The 26,754-nt window shown below is 35.5% G+C and overlaps 1 protein-coding gene across 1 annotated transcript in view; it reads right to left on the bottom strand.

Moving 5' to 3' along the window:
- Positions 1-26,754, bottom strand: part of GPATCH2 (G-patch domain containing 2) — a 119,069-nt gene that overhangs the window by 7,100 nt on the left and 85,215 nt on the right. The window contains exons 7-9 of the mRNA XM_059468549.1: positions 25,097-25,136; positions 22,246-22,316; positions 8,489-8,571 (exon numbers count right to left, since the gene is read on the bottom strand). Of these exons, the coding sequence (XP_059324532.1) occupies positions 8,489-8,571; positions 22,246-22,316; positions 25,097-25,136 (194 nt within the window). The remainder of the gene's footprint in view (positions 1-8,488; positions 8,572-22,245; positions 22,317-25,096; positions 25,137-26,754) is intronic.

Here is a 26,754-nt window from a genome sequence, read left to right as displayed (position 1 = left end):
GCAACCCTAACAATTGATTCCTGATCTACCAGATGAGTAGTCTGCATGTAGAAGAGGCTGCCATTATATGAGAGAGGAGAAAATATTAAGGTATATTAACTTGTTTGAAAAGGCAGCTCTGTAAAATACCCTCAGCTTATGTTCCTTTTCTCTGCAATACTGCCAGCTGAAAGAAAAAAGGACAATTCTCAAATCTTTGTGTATATGAAGAGACACACTTCAAGGTCTACATTTTTTATGCATATGACCTTACATACATGGAATATAGAGTCAGTGAGTAGCAAGTGACAAAACTGGGAAGTGGAAAGCAAAAAACTCATCACATTTGTTTAATTTTGGTATGATACTTATGATGGCATGAAAGGCAGGTTTCAGTGAAAAATAAAGGTATGTAATTTTTTCTTAACAGCTGTTGAGACAGGTATGTCCTGGTTAAACAGTACACTAGCATTCAGTGCCATACCCTTGATTTTACAGTGATTGCCATGAATTAATTTAATTCCATCTGTAAGCTAAAATCAGATCAGAGGTCTAATGCTGCTGCAGGCTTCACATCTGTTTAATCATTTTTGGATACAGCAGCTTGCAAAAGTTCAGCTTTTAAATTTGCTTCATATTTAAGAAACAATGTTACACCAGTGTACAGCATTGTCAGCAGGAAACAAATGAGCCTATGAACAGTTTTGATCTGATAGACCCATTTTATTTGCAAAATGCTTCTACAGATTCAAAGCTCAACATTGAAGTTATCGTTTATTACAGAATAATAAAGGAGCTATGACCTCATAAACTACTATTGTCACAATATTTATTTGTATGGTCCAATTGCTGGATAAGACTAGCATCAAGCATGTTTGGCTTATATTGGGCTGAATAAAACCAGAATACAGCTAAGATCAAGCTCTCAGATAACCTTATTTAAGAAAATGTGTGGGTTTTTTGTTATGTTTCTTTTTTTTCCCTCTCAACCCTCCCAAGCTGTAAGAAACAAATGAAGGCATAGTGAAGCAATTTCATCTCGGGCCACCACACTATTTCTGATGTTAAGAAAACGGGGTTTTAAACAGTTCTGAGAAAATGGCACTGTACATAAATATAGTTTTACCCTTTCATCTTTCTTTTGTATGATTAAGACTTGTGAGCAGAACAGCAATGCCTTCACAGAGCATACCACAACTATTATTTCCTCTTCTATCGCTCCCAGCAGCCTTAAATCCTTTAAATCCTTTCCTAGAAGGATCTCTTTTTGCTTGGGTAATTTTTGCAATACATGGCCTGCTAACCCTTACCCCCTACCCTGGATCTCACTTATGTCTATCACAGCAGAGTCAGTCTTTCTACCTCAAATCTTCCAAGGAGCATTGTGGATGGTAATTCACTTGCGTAATTGGCTCAAGAGATGAAAATCTTGTATCTGCCTCTCTTAGCCACTAATCTATCCAGCTGACTGCAAGCCTAATTGGCAGCTTGTTTAGTAATTTGGCTCCTAAAGTGTTGTATTGATGTTGGATAAACAGCCAATGGAAGCAGAAATGATACATGCTGATTCTCTTTAAAAGCTGGTGCACTTTCCCCCTCATTTTCTGAAAGCATTTAATATTTCATCTATTCTTTTTCTTTTCTGACTCCTCACCAGACAGATGAGCTCAGAGCAGTAGGGACTGATCCTGATACACAAGGAAACCAATCAGAAAAATACATTGCTGCAGTCTGTCTTTTTATGCCAGCTCTCTCTAACTAGCAAAATGGGAATCAGACTGCCTAGATGTTTATGTTCTTAAAATTGTTTTGGGTAATTGCACAAACACAGCTTCAGAAGCACAGCCACCAGCTGCATGGTGATTTTAAAACTCGGTACCTGCAGTGATTTTCAAAATTCAGTACATATGGCTGTGTATCTACTAAAAAACCCACAAAACACCAAACCAAAACTAAAACAACTCAGCTATGAGAATGCTATGAAAATTGTTTAGTTTAATATTTGAGACTGTTTTATTTCACCAGACTAACACATCCCTCACACTGAGCTATCTAAGACTATCTAAAGAATAACTTTAGAATTATTATGTTCAGGTAAGTCTGCTTGCATTGAATTTTATTCTAACAGAGAGATAAGAATAGCAGAGAGGACATAGCTATGACTTCAGCAGGTGCTGGATGCCTCTGTATTTATCCCGTATCCACAGCAGAGTTTTGTTGATGTCTGCACTGCCATAGTTCATTCCTACTACTCCATCTCAAGGGCCTGAGTAAACACACCCTATCTTGAAGCACAGGCTCTAGATTTCAATTTATTTTCAACTCTCCTGAATATATAAACATAAATTCACACACCAATGAAGACTGTGACACTGAATTTTAGGTACAACTGGTTATCCAGAAACACAGATCACTAGGAATTGGATTTGCAGGTGCTCTTCTCCTTCCATCCTTTACTGGGTTACACTGTATGTGGAGTAAAACTTCATGCCCATTCAGTCTTTGCTGCTATAAAACTGGTTGGAAGAGTTGGTGTTTTTAGATTGCAATTTATCCCTCTGTAAGGGGAATCTCTTGAATATCCAAGACTGTCTTTTCACTTCAGTCCAAAAGTCTTTGTTTTATGCCTTGTCTTTGATGACAGAAACACTGTCACTGGATGGCACTTTGGAAGAAGCATTCTCACTGGGGGACATGGCAAAGTTCTGTTTAACTCCCCCAAAATTCAGCAAAATGAATCCCATCTGATAAGCATTCCCTCACTTTTACAGAAAGACTCGCAGCCTTACAATGAAACCCAGTGGAAATCCAAAGCAAAAATTTTCTTTGTGAAACCCAGAGGTATATACAACAGATTTTATTAGGAACTTTTCCACCAATTGCAAGGCTTTTACAAAAAGACAGAAATCTTGCCTGCACTGGAAACCTGATCAATGAATTTTATTTCCTCGCATGGTAAACTCCTCTGAAGGGTCAAAACTTTCTGCATAAATCTATCAGGTTTATGCACAGACCTCCTTCCTTATTCAGAAAGTGAATCATATGCTGACAAACCTTTAAGAAAAGTGGTTTTTGCATAATACCAGGGACTGTTTGCAGCAGTGCTCCCTATTCCCTCAGGAGAAGGAAAAACTAGTCACCAACAACTGAGAGGTTGTTGTAGAGAGATGGGATAAGAAATAATGTTGACTGAGAGAAAACTACATGTTTTAACTGCAAAACTGTCCATGTTTTAACTGCCAAACTGTCCATGTTTTAACAAAAATCCTTTGCAATTACCTAAAACTGACTGACAGAAATATCAGGTACTTCTTTTATTGGTTGAATTCTAGGAAAACTACAGGACATCCATTTGCCCATCTGAGGAAGGTGATGGTTCTAACAAACTGCACATAAAAAGGAGGTGGCTCCTCTCCATGGGGAACCACTTTAATATGATATCTGGCAGAGAATGTGCAGAACTTGCAGAGCACATAACTGCCCTTGAGGATGAGTCTCCCTACTGACATCTCTGCCTCACTCAAAGCCAGTCCTCAAGTATACAACTGTTTAATGAAACTTGAAAATAATGCCTGGTTTAGCCTTTTTCCCCCTCATATTTCCACTATATTAAGGGTACTCTCTTTGTTTATATTCTCCAGTAAGCTGGTTTATGGTTCTTGAAAGTGAAGCCAAAAAATCCATGGAATCACAGAAATCTCAAGGTGGAAGGGACCCATAAGAACCAGAAAGTTCAGCTCCCAGTAGAGGCAATTTGAAGGGTTTCCATAACCAGAAACAGCTACCTTATGAAAGATTCCCAGAGTTATTCAGGGAATCATTCTTGAAGCTTCCACATTTCACAAGATAAGAACCCTTAGAAAAACAGGCACAGTCATCTTCTATCAATCTGAATGTTTCTTCTTGACTTTATAGTGGCTGTGTGTACAGCCTGTAGAATATTGTCTTCTCTCTAGATCACAAGAAACCCATCAGCAATTTTGCAGGATAAGCTTGTCCTGGTTGAATTGCAGGTCTTCTGAAGTTTGTTACTGAACTTTCTGAACTCTGGTCCTTGTATGTAAGATGCCTTGCCTGAACCAGCCACCTCAAGCTCAACACAGGAAGCCTTTTGCTCTGAAGGGACTGCAGCTTCCAATACTGGATGGCACTCTGCAATCTTTTAACTTCTAGTTTGGTGAGACAATATGGTAGAAGAACCAAAAAACAGAAAGAAGTCCCTAAAATTTAACTTGCTGCCAAGTTACATACCAACCAAAGAAAAATGAGAGTCCATGGGCTGCACAACCAAGCAGGCATGAAGTGCATGCCAGGAAGGATTTGGGCAGACTGAGGGTAAGAAATGGTGCAATGCAATATGGGAGAGGATTCACAACATGCCAATGCTGTGAATTGCCCTGTGACAAGGGATTTCTGCCTATAGAGTTGTACATTTGGAAGACAGAAAAGCAGTGAATCAAGTTAAAAGAAAATAGGCTTATTGTCTAGAGTTTTGGAAATTTATGGTCAGTTCATCCAAGTACCCCAAAGTTTACCTTTTCCCTGAAACTACTGCACTAAGTTGACCTTCACCACAAACTCAGCCTCAGCCACCTCTGTTACCACACTGTAATCACAATCTTTTTCAAATCATCGTTTTGGTTCTGCAGATATTCAGGTCTGATTTTTAATCACTGACATATTAAGCATCAGCAAAATAGTTTGCTTAGCTGTTCCACTGGCAATTTTTAAAAAGGAATGAAAACATGTACCCTTTTGATTACCTTGTTAAAGTGAGTCATGATGGCATTATAGCAGTGCTCACTATTTCTGCTGTAATTAAGAAACTGTCATATTTTTCATTAAAACACATTCTTTAAAATGAGACTTTCAACTTGGTCATTTCAATCAGGACCAGCCTGAAGTGTAGCATGTGCATGCAACATGCCAACTAGATAAAGAATATGACATCTGAAATTTGTTTTTGTAAAAAGGTAAGCATTAAAGTGCCCATTACATGCATAGTAATTTATCTATTTTATATAAACATTTTCTACATTTTAAATAAAAAATAGTTTCCTGTTCTTATAATTGGTTTTTGCAGGTTTTTAACACTGCTTCAAACTGTAAACCACACTATGCAATACCAGAGAAAAAGATTGTTTTGAAATAGAAATAAATTACTATTTACAAGGCATACAAATATGAGATGTGAAGCAGAATTTGGGATTTTTTCCCCAACTTAGAGGTTTGTTATTTAAAAAAAAATCTAAAATATCTCTGAGATTTAACAGGAGATGGTAAAAATCAAAAATCTTGTACAGAAGAGCCAATTAGAAAGAAACTGGGATAAATGCATATTCAGTATATGGTATCTAAAATTATGTAGCACCTATTGGTTTGATATGAGACTTAAACTAGATAATCTAAGACTGAAATTGCTGCAAATATTCTCAGTGCATGTGTTTCAAGTAGTAACACTACCTTGCAAAGAATGTTCTTTCTCTAGCAAAATTTTTGTTGTTGTTGCTATTTTATTATCACTTTCATTAAACTGGACCCAGTATTAGAAGGGCTAATTCCATGACAATGAATTTGTTTGTCTAAGAGGTCCTTTTACAAACTTGAGAGCACTGTATTGCTGCAGTGAAATATGTCAGGGTGTCACATGAAATAGCTCTACCACTCAGGTAATCAGAGGGGAGAGAAGGTCATTGAAAATGACCTGTTCTCACATGAGAACAGAATCACTGGAATAATATTGGTTTCATGGAAGAAGTCATCCAAAAGAGTATTTAAAAGGTACAATACCTCATACTTCAGTTGTGGGAAGTAATCAATTTTTACTAGTATCAGTTTTTTGTTGATTAATTACTTATCTAGGTTTAACAATACACATATGGGATATATGAAACATCCACAAAATAGAAAATTCATCCTAGGAAAAAAGACAGAATATGATACTCCTGTATCAGTACTGTCAGTTCCCACCCACCCATGCCTATATTATCTCCCATTTTCTTTACTGCTATTCAACACATCTTTTCTTCACCTTTACAAATGACATTTTTGAAACAATAAAATGCACTGTGCTGCTCAAACTTTCTTGCTTCAATGCTGTACAAGTAAAGCTACATCCTTTGTTACTAATATACACAAACCTATTGGTATGTGACTTTGATTGCAGGCTGAGAAGGGGCTATAAATTTAGAAATCAATATCTACCTCTATCAATATTCATTTTACTTTTTCAATACAAAATACAAAGGTGAAAGAGCAGTAAATAAGCTGGAGTACTGAAATAAATTGGGTGTTCTTGTCACAATTAATAAATGTTTAACCAATCACACTGCTTGCTACAGAAGTCTGTGGCTTTGTAAGGTGTCTGAAAGTAGCAGGTGCTACCCTTGTGAGACTCAAACCCAGGGAACGTGTTCCAACACCTCGTTAGGATCATTCTCATCAGTACTACTGGACCTAAAGGCACAAATTACCATTTTCAGCACTGTTCAGATTTTCACAAGAGTTAATTTACCAAAGTAGTTTTTTCCAAATGCAAATGGGAATTTAGGAAACACTCTTACCAACACATTGACTCGGACCAAACATTGCCAATTTGCAGTCCATGTAAGAAAACACTTGCAGCAGAGGAGTCATTTACAGACAGCCTTTCAGATTTCACTATGATATCAAATACAAACAATTTTGACGAGAATGTTTTTTTCATTTCTAACTTCTGCTCATCTAAACAACTGCTTATTTTTTTCTTTCAAGAAAGAAGCTCACAAATTCTTCCACATAAATACAAACCCTTCTCTTCCCATATCTTAGCTAACTAAAACTACTGAAAGAAGAATAATCAAATAAGCAATCTCTTATTTTAATCCCAATTTCCAAATGTACATTCATTCTAAAAGAAAACCCTGTTTCTTTCATAAAACCTTATGGAACACAGACAAAAAGCAAGGCGTGCGACAGACAAACAATAATTTAGCTGTAGAAAGGTTAGCCTTTGAGAAAACTATAATAATCTGTAGCATGCTATACAGTTACAAGCCTATTCAATGTTTACCAAAGGTTCTATTTGCTTAAAAACTTACAAGGATGAAGTGCAGAAAAACAACAACTTTTCTAAGACCACAAAAAAAAAAATTCTCAATCCTCCTGATCACAAGAAAATTGAAAAGATTACCTTGAACTTGAAAAGAAAAGAAGGCACATCAGTTAAAAATTACCTTATATGATCCCTTATCCACCATTATTCTCTGTTGCTCTTCATATAAAGGCAAACTTTGGGGCAAAACAATTTCTAAAACTGTGAGTTCATGGACACATAACATTGAATGACCACATATTTGCCTTAGTATCAAAATATTGGCTTTGTAAAGTTATGCAGAGGATCTAGCTTGTAAAATAAAATTCTGAATACTGAAAGCCCTAAGTAAAGTGAATAATAAAATTAATTTCACAATACTTGATAACCTCTCAGTACAAAATGACATCCTCTAGTACTTGAAAGTTGTGAAGTGAAAATCACCTTGTAGAAATAATTACATTATTCTCTCTTCAGCCATTAAGTATTTTTCTTTCTCGGTTCACATATGTTCAGAGTCTTAGAAGCTGACCCATAGATTCTCTTTTTTTTATACTGCTGCCACTAAGGTACTTTTATAACATTGTTAATATTATTCCTGGTCTGTTTCTGCCACTGAGGTTTGAAACAAAGAAGTTTCGGGGGAGGGGAATTCAGTTAGAACACAAGTATTAGGCATCTCTAAAGACATCTACTTGAAATATATTTGAAAATTCTATGTATTGCAAATGTTGCTGCTGTAGTTTATGTTTGACTAGGACATGCAGTCCAGATTTCTATGTTAGAAATATATATAAAGGCTCACATACAACCTAATCTTTCCAGTATGCACATATATAATTAATACAATAAACTGATGAGAGTCCTATAAATCACTGCTAAGTATTGAAAAAGTAATTTCACAGCTGTGACATCAGCAAAATGCATCCAATGGTTGTGATCTCGCATCTGTAAAAATCTTTCAGAAATGTGCTTGCAAGGGCTTCCTGTTAATCTACAGCACTAATTTTAAAGCTGTGTTTCACAGCTTTATCATCATATTTTCGATTGTTTACCCAAGAATTCACATCCTAACTTTATTGTGCAGGGTATTTAGAGCATTCATATGCAGAAAACAAGATGCCTCAGGTCTCTTCCCTTGTCATGTTTGAAGGGACATAAGCAGAAATCTTTGCTGTCTCAGTATATGAAAAAAAATTTATTGTCTTTAAAGAAGTGCTGTTCTACAAAAGACTGGAAATTGGCAATGATTGCAGGAGAGTGGAGGGAGCCTATTTATTTCTTAATCTTTATTAATAAATAAGAATATAACATATTTGAAGTTATATGGGAAGTTACTGAATTTATCAAGCTTTTCCCCAGGTCACTGACCTACTGCTTTGTGTTTAGAGATTTAACATCTTGTGGTTTGTGCTCTGTCCCAGGGAAATTGGTTACCTGTGGGTCCTGGCAGGGGAGCAGCTTTCCTTCTCCGCTTGATGTCTCCCATGCACAATGATCCTAAATGTACACTGGTTTGCCTGCAAGTAATTATAGGAGAAAACTATTAACAAAGGAAGAAAACTGCCACATAAATACACAGCTTGTATAATCTGAACCTATATCAAAACATTCTCAACCAAGATGAAGCTGCACAGTCAAGCCACCAATCTTGTTTATATCGAAACATAATTATGTTTGTTGACAAGCGCTCAGTATCTAAATGCAGCATCATAAATTGTTACTGGAATGAATAAATATAAATATAAAGGGAATGCTTTTTAATTTTCAAAACTGGCAATCTGTCTAGCTCGACATAAAACAAAAACACTGTTGCTCCTGACAGGAAAATAGCTAAGATTAATTATCTAAAGAGATCACAATGCTGTTTGTAGGTTATCAATTGGCTGGTAATGCTTTACTGTCAGAGCAGCATTTATTACATGGAAAATATTATCAATTTTTTTAAGGCAAGATGAAGAATGAATGAGAAAACATGAAACAGTAAACTCTTCAAAGGTGCATGAAATAAACTTGTAGCATAACAATTTATCCTCTTCTAATTCACTGGCAAGTTGTGAGAATATCACGGAAGCACAATATCTGTTAGGCTTCTTGAACAATTATGAGCTTGCACTTGGAGGATGGAAAATTGATGGAGATGCAGAGGGTGGCAAACAAGCAAATGCTATTGCATTAAACCCAGCTATTAGAAGTCAGTACCACAGGAAATGGTAAATTTGGAATTTTCAAGTGTTGGCTTTTGGAATAGAATCTCAAAGGACAATTATAGTTATTATTTTTCTTAAAGCAATATAGAATGCCTGCAGAATTGAATATATGTAGCTGACTTTTCTTTTTCAAAGAACCAGAATAGAATGGGGGGGGGAGGATGCAGTAATTTTAATATGTATCTATAAATGTTACTGAGAAATGCATTTCTTACTACATAAGTGTAGTGAATTTTGATAAAGTTACAAGCTGAAAATTGCATCTGACAATCAACAGCAGTATAGTAACACTGTCACTCATGGGATCTGGTTTCAGTGTGGATATATGACTTACCCTTTATGGCATTTATAAACATTTTAAAGCTGGGCTACTTCTAAATGAATAACAAATGGTCATATACTGTGGAGAGACCTCAGATCTGCTCAATAATGTAAAAGAATGACAACAATGCCTTGATGAGTAAGATGACAATGTACAATGCTCTGCATATTTCTTCTAAGAAGATACAGTAGATTAACAAGTAGAACAGTGCTTGTATTTAAATAATAAAATATTCCAAGAAACTTATGTTTCACAGAGAAGTGCACTCTAGCTTCACCTAGTAAACCCTTATTTCAACACTTTTCTCTCTTTGTTTTAAGCCACATTTTCCTTCCAATTCCAACATAAAATTTTATCCAATTTAATATCAGGAACTCAACACAGTTGGACTAGTAAACTAACAGGATGATAATTTTCAGTTCTGAATTTAGCAAGAAATCAAAAAGTGTAACCCTTTCATAACTGATTGTATGATAAAGAAAATGAATATTTAAATACAATATGGGGCAACATTAACTACAGAAAATATATTTGAGATGTTTGATCAGCAGTGGATCAGTATTTAACAATGGTATCAAACATGCAGAATAAGTTGTGTGATACTCGTAAATTATATATTCTACAGTGTGAAACTCTTGTTTTCTGAATGAAAAAGGGAGAAAGTCTGCAGGAATACAAATAGGATGAAAGATAAAAATTAATAAAGTCAGGCAATTGAACCTGAAGACCTGAGCCACAGCAGTAACAGTGAGCAGCATTTGAGTTATTTTACCAGAATTGATTATCTGTTACACTACATTGAGATATCTAGATTATTGATCTGTAAGATTATGGTACTGGGGTCTCCCCACTTCTCCTCCAGGCACAGGGAATGGAGTTGCAACAAATAACACTAAGTAAGGACTACTTTGTTATTGTTGTCACCCTTCATGTAGAACACAGCAGTTACTTTTTAATTTAAAATCAATGAACGTCTGAAAGGCAGCCTTGTTCCTTCAGCATAAATGAATCATATGCCTTTGCCGATCACAACAACCCCATCACCAGCCAAGGTGAGCGTGGGTATTTCTTTGTTGTTGTCAAAAATTCCCTACACCACAAATAAATAACAATATGCTGGAGCACCAATTAAGCTTTGTCAAGCCCGGTCTGGTTTTGGCTACCATCAAATGTTCGGCCAGCTTGTGATTGTAAAGCTGCATTTGCCTTCACCAGGGCTTAACATCTGATATGCTCTGCCAGTGTAAGTCACAGCAAAACAAAAAGCTCATATTTATTTATTAATTTATTTATTTAGAGAGGAGCAGATAAGAACTATTACTGCTCTGGAACTGGCAGGTTAGACAAAAAGAAGCAGAGTTGTGAACCTGCACAGCACATTTTGAAATGCCTGTAATAGGGGTATTATAAAGTAGGGAGAACTCTGACCCTCAATCAGGCTAGGTTCAGCATTATGTTTCTTAGCATTAAATCAGAAGAGAGTGGATTACAGAAAGGAAGAAAGCTATTTGCCTGCCTTCTTTCTACTTACCCCTAGCTTGCTTCCAGCTATCATTTATAAATAGTGCTCTGGAGGGAAGCTAGGCATTTTATTAGGAAAAAAATAAAACTTGTTAAGACCACCTTGCCTGAAAACCTGGCTTTTGACGTGCTGGTGACAGGGACTGGAGCAAGCAGTGTCAAATGGAATAATTTTTAAGGAAAGACAACAGGAACTTGTCGCCTCATTGTATGCATTTACAAATAGAGGCTTTTCAGAGTATTAGGCCTAGTTAAAGCTGCCCTCTGGATAAAAAGTGTTCCCAAGCAGCCTCAGACAAGCTTGGGAGACAAACAGATGTGACTATGGTCCCTGGCGTTTGGCAAGAACACTCACTGTCAATAGGAAAAATATGAGCATGGACAGGGCATCAGCTGCACCACGGCCGAGCAGGCCTGCAAGTGTCACAGCAGCGGCAAACTTGTGGCAGAGGGAAATAAGAGGGCTGCAAAAGCCAGGCTGGTGCGAACTTACACTAGCATGCCAAGAATTTTTGTTGTTGTTGTTGTGTCATGCCTCAACGTATTAAGCAAAACACTGGAAAAGCTGCTGTCAATTTTTATTCATTTTTCATCTTGCACACAGTGCAAGATTATGCTTTCTACATGGTAAATAAGTCTCAAAAATGAAGACGGACTGGGAAGGCAGCAATAACAAAAATAACTGAAAAAAGCTATTAAAATACTAAATAAACCCCACAAAGTTTAGTTATTAAATCCCATAAAAAAATCCCACAGATTTGATAGAGCAAACACTTTTATAGATGTGATAACATGCAAAGAAATTCACAAGCATTTATGCATTTTTGTGAAACATTCCCTCTGACAGAAATTTTGTTATTTCCTCTTTAAATAGTGGCAGTCTCTTTATCATTTCTTTTTCTCAAGGTAGTTAAGATAATTTCCCTTACCATGGTAACATGTCTAGAATTGTCTCTTTAAGCTCCCCAAGCATATCTGTGCCTACACAACACAATCCCTTTTTCCATAATTTTCATAGCTCCGCAGGCAAATATTTTTGGCAAATGCCTTTTCAGCAGTTACACACATTCACCTCTCGAAGACATTTGTAACAGGTTATGTCAAATTTATGTCTACCCTGACCTCTGCAGTCCATGGACCATGTGGTCACATTCTCCAAAGAAACATGTTGTTCTGTGGGGGAGCCAAGCCAAGGTGCTTTAAATGCAGTAAACCTACTGAGCAACTGAGGACCCAATGGGTTCTTCACTCTTTCACCAGTAGTTCTCACCCTTGCCACTATTAGAGTTAAAAGTTGACCAGTCACTAAGAACAGCACAATAGGATGGCTATAGGACAGCAGATACTCCTGAACACGTGTTCTAGTTCTCTGATTTATTACCTGCTTCTGTACTCACTGTCATCTCAGGTGTAAAAAAAACAAAACAAAATTTACTAATGAAGGCAGGTGTGGAAGAGTGTTTTTTATCTAACAGCATTTATCACATTTCTGTACACTAACTTGGAAAATTGGATACAGCACATTATTATGGTGTAATAATGAATAATGTTTTCAAGAAGACTGATTTCTATTCTATAATTAGACGAATTGGTAAAGATCAATACATGCCTATCCATAATAATGCTATTAACATCTCCCACCTGAGGAAGAAACTCACAGTAAACAGTGACACCCCGTTCTGCCACAGTATCAGTGCATTCCTGCAGATGGCTGTAGAACTCTGCAAGTTTATCACCACTGGATGCTTCAGCTAATGGAGAGGCCTGATCAAAGTTTTTAAGCAAACTTTTTCGCAAGACATCACGAAAAGGAAAAAGTTAACTGGTTTGTATTTTAGAAGGGATTTGAGAGAATTATTTTGAAGGGGAAATCTAACTGAAACTCTCAGTTTTCAGTCCTAAAATATAGATAAAAAATAGATATTCATATGGATATGATTGCAGAGAGGATGTGGTAGGGACAACTTAACTCACTTTAAGCTTGAAATTACCTGACAATTTCTTACAAGCTGAAAGGAGCAGGGAGAGTGTGAAGCAATGTTCACAGCAGCAGTTAAGGATGAAGAAAGCAGAATTCAATTCTGTTTCTGTGGAACCCAGAGAAACAAGCTAACAAAATGATTAAAAAATTGAATCTGTGGAACAGCTCAACTTTATGAAAATCCAAAAATATCCTGAACAAACCTCCTCTTATATAAGTATCTTTTACACAAAAACATCACATAAATGATTCTCCTTACACAGAAGCCTATCTTGTTTTTACATGGCTTAAAATGCAGACACTGCTGTATCTGGTGGCCAGTGGAACACATCCATTAGTGCTGCTTAAATAAGGGAGTCTGGAGGAACTTTAACTCTTACTGATCATTCTTAAATTACCACAAGTGGCAGACAGATGCCTTCAGGAGCACTGGAGTCAACGGAACAGTTTATGGTAAGTTTAGAGGTAAACACCATTAAAACCCTATTATATATGTCTTTTTAAACATCTCATAACACTAATACCTAATTAAATTAAGATGAACATGAAATTCTACATTCCCCTTTGATTGAGTCTCCAGAATAATGGATTAAATTAAAATGCATCACTCCAAATACACGTACTAAGCAACTGGGGCTGTAAATAATATTATGTATTATCTAGGTATAATGAATACTTAATCTTTGCCTCTGGCATGAGTATCAATATAGCCACAGAAAAGATGCATGATGATTTCATAATAGTACACTGAAATATGCAAGGCATATTTGTTTCTAAGGAAAATACATGAAAACCAATGGCTAAGCAAATTTATAATAATAAGCAAATAAGCAAATTTTTTCCTTTGTGGTACACAGCTTGTCAAAGCATGAATGCAGCCCCTAGTGTCTACTTGAACATCCAGAGAAGCGTGGCATGGGCAGTAATGCATGTGTCCCATGGACAGTTAGAGAGGGATGGTTCCTTGTTCACCTGCCTTCTTTTACTCTTTTGCTTTCTTTTCAATTTTCTCAGACAACATTCAGGTGAAATCAGTTCCATGCTTATTCCTCCTCATCCTTTACAAACAGTAAAGCTTTTCCTCAAACTTGTCTAAAGGAAGACATCATCTATACAACAGACTGCTTCACCTACTTCTGCAAGAGTGAAAACCATTACATTAACCAGAAGAGCTGTGCACTTTATTTCCCTTTTATTACATCTTAAAAAGATGTGATAAGCCCATACAACTCTATCAAACTCCTTTCATACAACCTCAATCTGTTCACAACATAACTTCAAACATAAGGGTGACATACCTGTATTATTGAAGGTCCTGGTGCAATCCCATTAGGGCTAGAATACAATCTTTCCCTGGCCCATGAGACTATCTCCTTGCTTAATAAATACTATATCCTAACACACTCCTTGCTGCTGTCTTTAGCAGGACTTTTGTCATTCAGACACAGTAGCTGTCCAAAATTTATCTGAACACTACAAATCGACACATTCAACTCCACACTGGCATAATTTTAGTGCACATGATGGAAAATAAAAACCTGCATCACTCCGTATGATTTGACACCCATACTCAAGTCACTTAAGCACTCTATTTGTGAAAAGAGACCCTAAAAAAATAGTTCAGTAGTAGAGGCCTACTTCCCTCAGAAAGGATAATGCATTGTTTTTCTTGGTTCTAATTAGTAATTTAAGCATATGTTCAGCATTTAACTCTAAATGTTTGCCTTTTCCCCAAGCTCAAAGACAGCTGTCCAAGATGTGAATGCCAGAAAACATTTAAATATCAACATCTGTTGAATTATGTTAATTTAGTGTAATATAATTGGGCATGAGTTGGAATTGATCAAAAGTATATGAATTACACAAAGGCAAATCCAAACCAATATCTTGGTGTACAAACAAGTCACCAAGGAACACTGAAGGAATAAACCCAAAAAATACACTTCTGTCAAGAATTAGATAGGAAAAACTTTCCGTTTTCTTCAACAAATGACATGATTTCACATTTTCAATACAGGAAATTAATATTTACAGTAGCTCAGAATATAAATTTCATATTAATTTAGAATATTTCTAAATATTTTTGATGACAAGTTCCATTATTGTTTTGTGTGAAGAAATACATTATAACAATAAAGCTCACATTCATGCAAAGGTGAAATGTAGTTTGAAAATAGGTTGCAGTAATAGAACATCAACCTGTTATAGGACATTTTTTCACAAATTCTAAAGCAAATATTCTTTGGTTTCTTCTGCATCTTGCAACAACACTTTTGCTATTTGAGAGATTTGGGCCTCAGTCCAGCTCTGCAGAGATGTAGAAAATATCTTTATGACTTGAGCATAAACATGGATCTGAACAGATTCTTTAATGGAAGGACTTGCTAATGTACTCAGCTATACTATTTCTTCCAGATATTTCTGAATACATATTTGTTTACCAAGAATGAAAATAACCTAAATATGGAACAAATGTATTTTTCCGTAAAGATTTAAAAATACACATTTTAAAGTTCTGGATTACAGCCATATAGAGTTAAGTTAAATTACTGCAAGCATTAGTGTTGTGTTCAACATCTTTTAAAATAGGTAAAGAATAAGAAGCAACATTAAAAATTCAAGTACATAATACAGTAGCACAAAAATGGAAGACGAAAATGAATTTTTATGTAATTTGAAGCAAACTATCTAAATTTTTTTCTATACTCTTTCTCTCACCACACAAAATCACAGTCTAAATAGAAGTCAGTGTGCTTATGCCTCAGAATTTTAGCTAACATGCACCAGGGGATAATGATTTACACATATGATATTCAAGGATCCTTTCGAGATTAGTAGGAACCTGATGCAAAAATTGCAGAATTTAGTGTGCAATAAAATCAGAAAGAGGGAAACCCACCCTTCCTTCATGCACGGCTATTCATCTTCATCCTTACAATAGCCAGCTTCCATGTGCCTTTGTGGAGAAATGCAGAGAGACAAAACCAAATTTCTTGTGGTGGGGGAGATGATGGGACAAATCAGAGGTGGAAAACCAGAGTGCAAAACAACCTCCACTGCAGAGCTGCTCAACCACAGCTTAAACAGTTTGTGGGATGACAGTGCAAGCCCCTGTGCACAGCTCCTCCTCAGACCTTACACAGCAGGAAGGGTCTTCAGACATCTGAAGTATAAATTAACTTTATCCTTATGCCATTAATATTTTAACAGGCAAGATGAGACAAAGTTTAAGCTCTGGAACACAAAGCTGTGCAACAAGAGAGCAAGACATGGCATCTAACGCAGCGGAACATGAGAAACAAGCACACCATGTGCTAAAATTTGGTCACTTCAAAGTGAGAGATTTGCTATCAGTTCATTCAGGTTGAAAATTCAATCCAGATAGTACATCAGAAGGATCCAGAGTTACATAATTTCTAGAGGTTATCTGATTTTGCTTTTTAATTTACATGCTTTTAAAATCAGGAAAACATAACTTCCTGTTAGTTAACATAATCATATACCTGGAACTCCATTTTAAATGACAAATTTTCCGTACCATTTACCTTATTATAAAGTATATAAGATTTTAGTGCCAGAACAACAAAATTCAGCTAGTAGTTTTATGTTAAAGATGGAAAAAAATCTGCTCAGATCACACGAAGAAACGTATTTGCAAAACAGAGTACAGTTCAAAATTTTTGCTATTTTTACAGAAGTTCTCATTATGCAAATTAAAAGGTGATACTTTCAGGACATTAGATGACTAATCAGCATTTATTCAATAGATACTTTAAATCTATCCATGAACCACTACTGAGGCTCTAAGATTTCCATAAAATTAAAGCATCACACACTGGCTACATTTTGAAACAACAATTAAACTGTCATGGCCCTGTCCTCCTCTCCCATGTGAAAATCTTTTCAGCACCTTAAAAATAAGGCCACGGTAGAGAAAACTCAATCAGGAATTGCCCTCTCCCAAAACAGCACCATCTTTTACCCTTTCCAGGGAAGAAGAATACCAAACTGATGGAATAATGTTGTCCCTGAGGGTGACAGCAAGGGAGGGAAGCAATGTGTCCTCAAACATTCACATAATTTAATCTGGAACTGCAAATATTATTAAGCAGCAATCATAACAGCACAGTTACTGCTTCATGGCACTCCAAAGAGGAGATAAAACTGCTTAGTTGTTAATTTCTAATGATGTAAACACATTTGGATTTTAATGTTGCATCTGAATCTCCTGCATTATTAGCTCTGGGGTTATAAGACATTAACTTACTACCTTTAATAATTTTACACTTGAATTAAAAGGCATGTTTAAATATTACTTTAAAATAAAGTATTTTTGTTGAGAATATGATGGCATAATATTCATGTAATGGCAGAAGCAAATCACCTAATAAAACAGCTATGCATTCCTTTGTTTTTCTGCAGTGTAAGTATGTGCACATCTTGGTATATAATTTCCAAAAACTGGCTGAATTCACCTCCTCTGGTATTGTAATTTCATTCCGCAAAAGCCACATTAAACAATTACAGTTCTTGTAATTAACCAGTAGTCTAATGTACAGTTTTCTTATCCCGATCCATTAACAGCTGCTCAAAAAACGTAGTAATTAATGGTTTCATTTATTTTTGGCAAACCTGCACCTCGACAAATAGTTTTGTATCTGTTGCAAATTAGGACTCTTTCCCAAACAACAGATGACACGATGGGAAAGTGGGAGCAGGCAGAATCCTTGCACATCTTTGTCTCTTTAGAAGATCAAATAAAGAGCAGCTGTAATGTTATTTGTCACATCTGTGTAAAGAACTACCATGTTCCGTATCATCAGATGGAGACGAACAAGTGCTGTACAAACACACAAACAGGGTTTATGTTTAAAACCAGGAAAGACAGAAAGTTGCAACTTAACCAAAATAATGACACACTTTTGAAAAGCTCTTCTCAGGTTTGGTGTAATTCTTTCTCTTACAAGCTTTCTTTAAATACTAATTCACAGAGAACACAGTTATAAGAAGTGAAAACGTGAGAGTCATCCTCTTGTATCAGCATAAGGCACAAATTTAAACTGGACTGAGAGCAACTAGGGAAAGGAGGGAAAGTGAGGGTAGAAAAAAACCATGAAGAATTTCAGACTGTGCTGTTCACCACGGCAGGAGAAGACTTCAAAGACTTCTGGCCAGCTCATGTGATCACTGGAGGATTGGCACACATTGATTAAATTCTTAAAACAGCCTCAGTTAGGTAGGTGAAACCTGGCATGTAAAATTCTACTCCACCTTGAAACCTTTCATGAGTATGACTTAGCCTTCTTTCAAGCCAGGATTGAACTGCATAGGAACTAAAAGTAGATTTTTTTTTTCCTTTTTCAGAGGTCTTTGGGGGAACATTGGCACGTGGAAAGCCAATACAGAATTATTAAGATTCAACCCTAAAAAATTACTAAGTGGTAAGAATTTGGGTGCTATTTTCCTTTCAGTTTCTCGATTCAGGCATGTATCAAATTATAGTTACAATACAGTAAGAAAAAATAAATATGTAGATGAAATAACTCATGGTAGTTAACAGGAGCACACTACAAAAGAAATATAACACAAGACCTCTATGTAAAGGAAATAATTACATGAGAGTAACTTATTCACAGTCCGTGGGTTTCCCAACCTGCAATTCTCTTGCTTCCAGATTTCAGGATAAATTACCTAGTTATCACAGCAACTGTATGACCAAAGGCAAAAGGTGGTTAAGTATTCCGGTTATTCTGTCAAATGAGGCCAAAGGTACTTCCCCTCTTCATAATGGTATTGTGAAGAAAAGTACATTATGTATTTAAAGACAGAGACAGTTGTGTGATGGAGGTCCACCCCCACAGTAAACAATGAAAATACATGTTCAAAATCATGTTACAGCAGTTCAGCAAAATATCCTTCAGCACTGTCCCCACTGCCAATCAAAGGAATCTCTTAGCCACGGAAAAATCTCCTTTAGGTAAGTTTTCAGGTAAATTTTTTTTTTGGTAAAATTTTAAGGAAGTGACTTAAGAAAACATATTTTACCTTATGAGGGAAGCAGGCAAAGAGCCCATGACCAGCTTTGGCAGTTCAGCTGCCAAGCAGCAACTTGTTAACTCCCTGTAACTCAATCATGTGCAATTGTTTGCCCACTGCCTCGGGCTACAGACAGACATTTGGTCTGCTAACAACTGCGCCAGATGAAGACATTACTATCCCAAGCTATTTGTTATCACACATCTGCTGGAGATTATCATCTCCACAGCTCTGCTGGAGGAAAAAATCATGTGAGCAGGCCTTAATATGGTTTGTACAAAACCAGCCAATTTAATTTAAATAGGTGACTTGAGCTAGCCAGGCTGGTTTAGCCCAAATTATATTAAAAAAAATCAGAAAAAAACCCCCTTCTTTACTGGCAAAAGAATAGGGAGCAAAAAAAAAGCAGCCAGAAGAATTATCTATCACCTTTAAGCAGTGTAGCTGCCTTGGGGAGGAGACTCTTCCCATCCTAATATAAAGAGATAATGTAAACAGAGAACTTTTTCAAGGCTCTACAGGAGAAGGAAATGCAGCTTTTAAAAGAGTATTTTTGGTACTGTTAATAACTTAAAAAATGAATGGGAAAAGTACATATTCACAGATTAAATACTATCTGTACATAGTATAGATAGTATTTAGAACAGAATAGACATATATATTGAATTGTATCATCATGAGTAATATAATCTATTCTGGTTCTAAGTTTTGTGGTGCAGGACTGTCCCCCTCCTTAACATCTGTCCATCAGTAGCCATACCAAAAGTTCTCTACAGACTGATTATCTTACCACTAGCAACAGTTTGTACACGATTAGACAATTATCATTAATGTTGACAGAAGAAACCTAAGACATTAAAGCAAGTGCAGTAAAGCTCATCCCAGACAGTAGGATTCCACCAGAACTAGACAGCTGCAGACCACTGCCACGCTTAGAGCTCCACACCTTTCTGATGTATTTACAGAGTAAATGATTCCACAAGTCACTGTTCTAATGTAATGTCTACATGCTTAAACAAGAACTGTGTTTAGCCATCCAGAAGGGGTAAGAAAAGTCAAGGCAAGCATAGAAAATTGTGTATATGTACATATCTCAATACACATATGAAAACCAGAAACAAGCTCTTCCAAAATGGCAAACAAAGAAGAAATACAAATACGTGAAAACCATACAAAAAAGATCCAGAGAAATTCAGTCTTGCTAAAAAACCAGATTAGACTGTATTCTGGATAAGTACACTAATTTTATAGAATGTCCAAAACTTTTCCATTGCCGCTGTGTCTCACTGCATTTAGCAACAAAGAGTAAGGCAATATAAGGTCACAGCCACTGCTTTTCATGTGCATCTTTTTAAGGGGATTACTCATCTGAATTAGTTTGAGGTGTCCATATATTTTTATTATCTATCTTGTAAACAAGACTGCATGCTTTGAGGTTCTAAGACAGCAGATGGCCTATTAAAAACAAGAGTTTGTAGTTTGAAATATTTTTTAAAGTCACTTCAAGTTTCCATGGCAGACAGAGAGAATTGTGGTTTTCTGAAAGAGCACAAGTAATTATTTTGAAATGACTTGGCTCATTTGGATGAATCTTTATGTACATTGTAATATTAGTTTCTTATGTAAGCTCTACTTGAACAATACAGATATTTTTTAGAAAATGCCAATCTTCAGTCTTGAATTTACCACCTATTACCTGTACACGAACCTGCCACATATTTATTGGGATAAGAGTCAATTAAGGTACTGTCAACTGGATGTGAAGAGTGGTTAAAGATCACTTCAGGTTTTCAAGGCCATTTTACAAGTCTCTATTCTAACTGCTTGTGCAGGTAAACATCAGTTCCCAAGAGCTTCACTGGTAAGGATAACAAACACATAAGTTATGATTCTGAATTCCTCAAACTCTGTTTTGTTTTGCTACAGCATAAAAAAGAACCTAAAAGACTCAGAATATAATCTGTTTCTCACTGCTCAGTTTAAATCCACTTTAAACTCTCAGTTTTGTGCAAGCAGTCTGATAGTAAGACTGCATTTATGGTGAAAATTATATCTAAAGTTAAGTAATTCAAAAATTCACAGTGAAAATATCATTTAACAAGTAAACTTGCCAGAAAATCTGTGCAGAATTTTTCAGAATTTTAATATAAGAGGTTTGGTACACAAAGATAATCAAAATTTCTATAGATAAATGACTGACACTTCTGTAACCTATGTTTGAGAGCATGTAACCAGAACTAGCATACAATGAAACAGGTTCTTATTTAATATATGTATTAAAAAAATATTGGCATACTTTTCCAGGTAATCATCAAGGTAAGTACCTAAAAATATTAAAAACTGTGGTCTGGGTCACCACATATATACTGAAATTCAACTGCCTGACAGGAAATTTTCTCAAGTGGTACCACAGAATTACATACGGATATAAATTTATTAAAACTTTTTGATGAAAGTGATTTGATAGCACATTGTCATCTTTACAGGACAACATAAAAATTCTGTAAGGTGTTGTGCATAGCAAGACAAGCATTTCTGTAGATTCTCATTTGAGAAAAACTAGAATTAAAATAATTATTTGGTAGAATAGATTCAGCAGGTGACTTGTACATAAAAAAACCCTTCTAGAAACAGACTCCTAGACTAGCAAGTTCAGTCTTGAAATTTTTGTCTTTTGAGAGGAAGGAAAGAAGATGGAGAATAGAATTCGATTTGTTTTTATTAAGTCTTCACAATGAAATGTTTATTGTCAAAATACAAGAACAAAATAAGTATTATAGCATTTAAATTATCCTCTTGATTTCAGATATGCATAATAGAATTTTATATATTTCCAGTGCTTAACTTACATGCCAGAAGCACAAACCTTACTTTGGCATCCATTTAGTTCTGATGTTCTAAAGAGATTAAGTTGGATAAAAGTGCAGTTGCATAGTCAACAAAAAAGGTCTAATACTCATATATAAGGCAAAAATTATGCCATGCAAAAAATTCATGAAAGTAAGTCACAAAAAATCCCAGACCTTTGAAAATACCCCCAAAGAATAGTGTAAATTTTACATAAAGATTTAAGGAATCAATAAATTCCTAAACTGTACTAAATGCAAATACCACATTAGGTTACCTGCTGGCTGTTTTTACAGAGCTGTTCTTCTTGTGTCCCCTGTCTGAGCGGTTGTCTCGCAGGAGTTGAAGCTGTTAAAAAATAAAAATTCAGAAGACTCTCACGAACAATGCCTTTATTTGCTCTTTAGAATTGCTATATGGACAATGCAGTTATTTCCTCTCTTGAGTAATCTGTCAATGGCTTTCACCCATGACTTTTGAGATGAATATTAATAGAATTTTACAATAATAGTTAATATGTAAATATATATATGCAAAAATATATATATCCACTAATTTAAAATGCCTAAATAATTGAAATTGTAAGAATCAAAGCATTTTCAAAGCATAATAGAAAGTTATGCAATTCACAATTTCACAATAAACTTATGTGTAAAATTTTATGATTTTCACAATTTCAATTCAAATTTTTGAAGTTGTATAATTAGAAGTGTTGGAGGACACTTAATTTACAAAAAACTAATCAAGTTAGCAGTTGTGTCTAAGCAGTTATGAAACAGTTATAAATTCTTCTGAGCCCCAGGAGCTTTAGTAATTTGCAAGCTGCAGAATAAACAAAAACACAGTATTAAAGTTTCCTGTAATAGTGAGGAAGTAGGAGTAGTGAAGGATTTGTTTAACTGAAATGATGACTCAGTTTCTGAAACAAGCTGTCCTTTATTTTTAGACAAGTAAGACTTTTCATTCAGACTATCTCCAACATTCTAAAGTCTATTTCCAGCATTATGATGTTTGTCAGATGAGTCAGGTGCACTAAGTAAAAAACAACCATCAGAATACTATACTAAAAAAATTAAAACTGGACAGTATAAAACCTCCACAAATGTTTGAAATGGCTCATATATTGAAGAAAAAACAGAATGAAAGACTGTTGAGAAATAAAGTAGAGATAAATTGACCTAATATTCACAGGAAGACACTTCAAAATCCCATGGAAGTTAGGAAATGATCAACTTCAAGACTCGGCCAACTCGGCCACTCACCTTCATGGTTTAAGTGAGCACAGACTCCAAAAACTGCTACCAGTCTGAAAAACTGAACAGTTTTCCCCCACTTTCTACAGCTTCCTTCCTGTACAAGGAATGCTTCCTGTCATTTCAACTATCTTGTTCTCAGATGCAGTAAAATAGTTTATAACTTAAATAAATTTAGTGAGAATTTCATTGGTTGTCAAAATTACATTACACCACCATTACACCATTTCTTTTCTTCTGTCTTACCAAAAAGCTCAACCCCCTTATGCACCAATAACATCTATAACTCATAACATCAGCTCTAGTTCACAAGTCCTTATTAATCTGTAAGTTACAAATTCAGTTAACTTCCAACAACCTCTGACAACACAGCTCTTAGGAAAGATGAAAAAATCCATGTAAAATACAAAATTACCTAAAATTTACTATTATCTGAAAAAAATTGATTAATTCATTCTATACCAGCTAGGCAGACATTTCTCATCTTCCAGGCTGAAAATCAGTGCTGGCATGTACGATATACATTAAGTTACTTCTCATTTGGGAATTTCCTTATTTTTCAGCTTAGAATCTTTTAAGGAAGTAAACAGTACAACTTCAATTAACCCCATTACATGACACGATCAAGATTTAAAAAATTACTCAAACTCATAGTAATCTAATTATTTTTAGGTGTTTCTTCAACTAGGAAAATTATTTCAAAATAATGACTGTTAAATATGAATTATATAAAGCTGTCTACTTAGAGTTTAAGTGTCAGTCAACTTATTGTAACATGCTGGAATCTCACAATTTACAGCTAAAACTACTATGTTTTATCTACTCTGGCAGTTTTGGAGAAGCAGCATTGCTTGCTCTGGAGTTCAAAAGAAAGGGGAGGGAACAGGAAAGTTTTAAACGATGACTTACTGGAGCTACAAGTATTCATGATGGATAATCCTAAAATTAACCTTCCAAGGACTCTTCAGATTTTACTTCCTTTTGAAGTTTCAAATTTATTTACATCTGCAAAAGTACCAGCAAACTGGGACAGATCTAAGGAAATCAACTGTTATATAGATTTTTTCCAACTTAAAGAAATGGAACGTTTGTGTTAAATTTCAATGCATTGATGATATATTCAGCTACTTTAACTGAATAGGTGAAGTTAACTACACATTTGTGAAATGAAACCAGATTTATTTTCACATTTTATAGTTTTGGACAGTAAGTTCTGTTTAGACCATTCTACCATTCATAAAGGTATTCCTCCATCTCTGAAGACAAGCTAAAGAACTAAGTGCTATGCTACCACTCAAATAATAAATACAGCTTCACATTCCTGCAACTACATCTCTAGGCTTGGATCTCCCAGGGACTGCACTGTGGGGGCTCAGCAGACAAACTAATAAGGTATTTTCACCAATATCTGCACCACGATGGAGATTTAACAGCTCCTGTTTTTCTGCTGTAGTCATTGTAACCAATGAAATGCAGAAAAATGGAACTGAAGATCTTCCTGTTGAAGCCTCTCCACTTGTGTAACTCGTTCTGTGTTTGTTGATTTTCGCAGCAAAATGTTTTGCTTTCCAGCATTTTGAAAAGGTAACATTTGGAGATACCACCATTGACAAAATTATAAAAAAAAAAAATCAGAATTTTCACTTGAATGTTAAAACCTCAAGAATATTTAAGTGAAATTAAGTGACAAATTAAAGAGTTTTAATTAAGAGAATTTTGGAAATGCACTGCTGTATGTTTGCTCCCAAGAAGATATGAAATTATACCTCCTTTGTTGAAATTTCTTAAAATATTAGCCCACTACCTCTGCAGTAGAGGTAGTTAAAGTTCTTTATAGATCTCAAGTAAACTGTTCTTGATCAAAGCAGTTCTTACCTGGCTATGTTCCTTCCTAGCCCCAGGGCTAAACCAGTGACTGTGGGAGAAAAAGAAAAGACAGTTTTAACAATATAACTAACAAAGCACATGCTGTCATATGACCAGTCTGTGCGTGCTTTTGGGTATTTTATTGCCTGCCAGGAAAACACAGCCTTTGGCAATGGTTTATTTTAATGGGCTATTTTTATTGAACTCCCTAAGTTTGTAACAGTTGTGAAAGAATGCATCACCGATTTCACTTCTGAATAGCTGCTGGCTTTGCAGGTAATAATATTTTGTAAAACAAGCTAAAATAATACGTAAATGATGGTATTTTAATATACTACAATGCACATGCCATAAATTAGAGTAATTCCATATTTAGTACTGAAGTGGTACTTATTAATGATTATAGCTGAAAAGACTTTCAAGTAGTTTGGACTACCTGCTACCTGTTAATGTATTATTTCACAAACTGAGGTCTGAGATTGAATCTAAAGCGAAATGCTAAGTCTGAAAACCCAGTGGCTTCGTATTTCCATACAACTGCAAAACTGTGACTACTGGCAGCCTTATTTCACAGAGATGGAAATTTGGAGTAAGATTTTGACACACAGGGCTGCCATAATGTGCCTCTTCCCTCAACAGCAGTAAAAGCATAATACTGGTTCACATACACACTGGTCTCAAAGAACTGAATTACCATTTGAATGGAGCTGTAGCAAGCATCATACAAACCTGCACACTTGCAAAATGAAAAGACAGAAAAAAACCCCATACAACAAGGGGGATTTCAAGTTACATGTAGCATCTATGTACTATTTGGGTTAAGTAAGCAATAGCTTTTAAACAAAGTATAAAATAATTCCATCCATCACAATATTGCACAGGAAAGAACATCCCCACAATCTGCTATTACGCTTGCATGTTCCTCTAGAAGTGTAACCAAAGATTACAGCTTAACCTAGCCATGCTTCTTCTGAAACAGTTCCATTCAGTATCATTTAGTCCAATTTTCTCCTCTAAGCAGCCATATAATGACACTTAAATTTTTACTTTAATTAGTATACTGAGAAGATTCCAATTCCATGGAATTGTCTGGTTTAAATCTCTTTTATTTTCAAGTCACAAATCTAAAAATTTTGTGGCTTTTTGTCACTCAGCTTTTCAGAGTTTGATAATGAACAGTCAACCCTCTAATTCTTGCATAAAAGACCAGCTGTCACCAGAACATCCATACTGCTTTTTCTACTTTTATGGTGATTAAGGAAAAGGAGTTGGAAATAAAAAAGGAATTACAGCAATGAAGTCAAAAGTATACCTTGAGACAAAGTATACATCTATATATTTTGGACACAAAACATTCATCAATTGCATTCAATAGCTCAAAATCTGGTGAAAATTGGGAGATTCTATATACACACAACTTTGATGCTGGTAGTGGATGGAAAGTAAAAACATCACATTTGCAAGTGATTCAACAAATAAGGTCAGAATTGTCCAGGGGCTGATGAAAATCAGAATATAATGTGTTAGATTTAAATTCTACATAGATGTTTCTCTTGTCTCTGATCAGTGTGAACAGCAAATGCTCAAGGAGGAGCAGCAAACTGGGGCATCCTCCACATAAACTCTTGTGGATTGTGCCAAACCAGTTGATTACAGACTAAATGATC

Source organism: Ammospiza nelsoni, chromosome 3 (genome assembly GCF_027579445.1).
Source record: "Ammospiza nelsoni isolate bAmmNel1 chromosome 3, bAmmNel1.pri, whole genome shotgun sequence".
In the NCBI taxonomy this organism is placed as follows: Eukaryota; Metazoa; Chordata; class Aves; order Passeriformes; family Passerellidae; genus Ammospiza; species Ammospiza nelsoni.
Note: the sequence above shows the minus strand (reverse complement) of the source record. Positions and strands in the feature narration are given on the sequence as shown.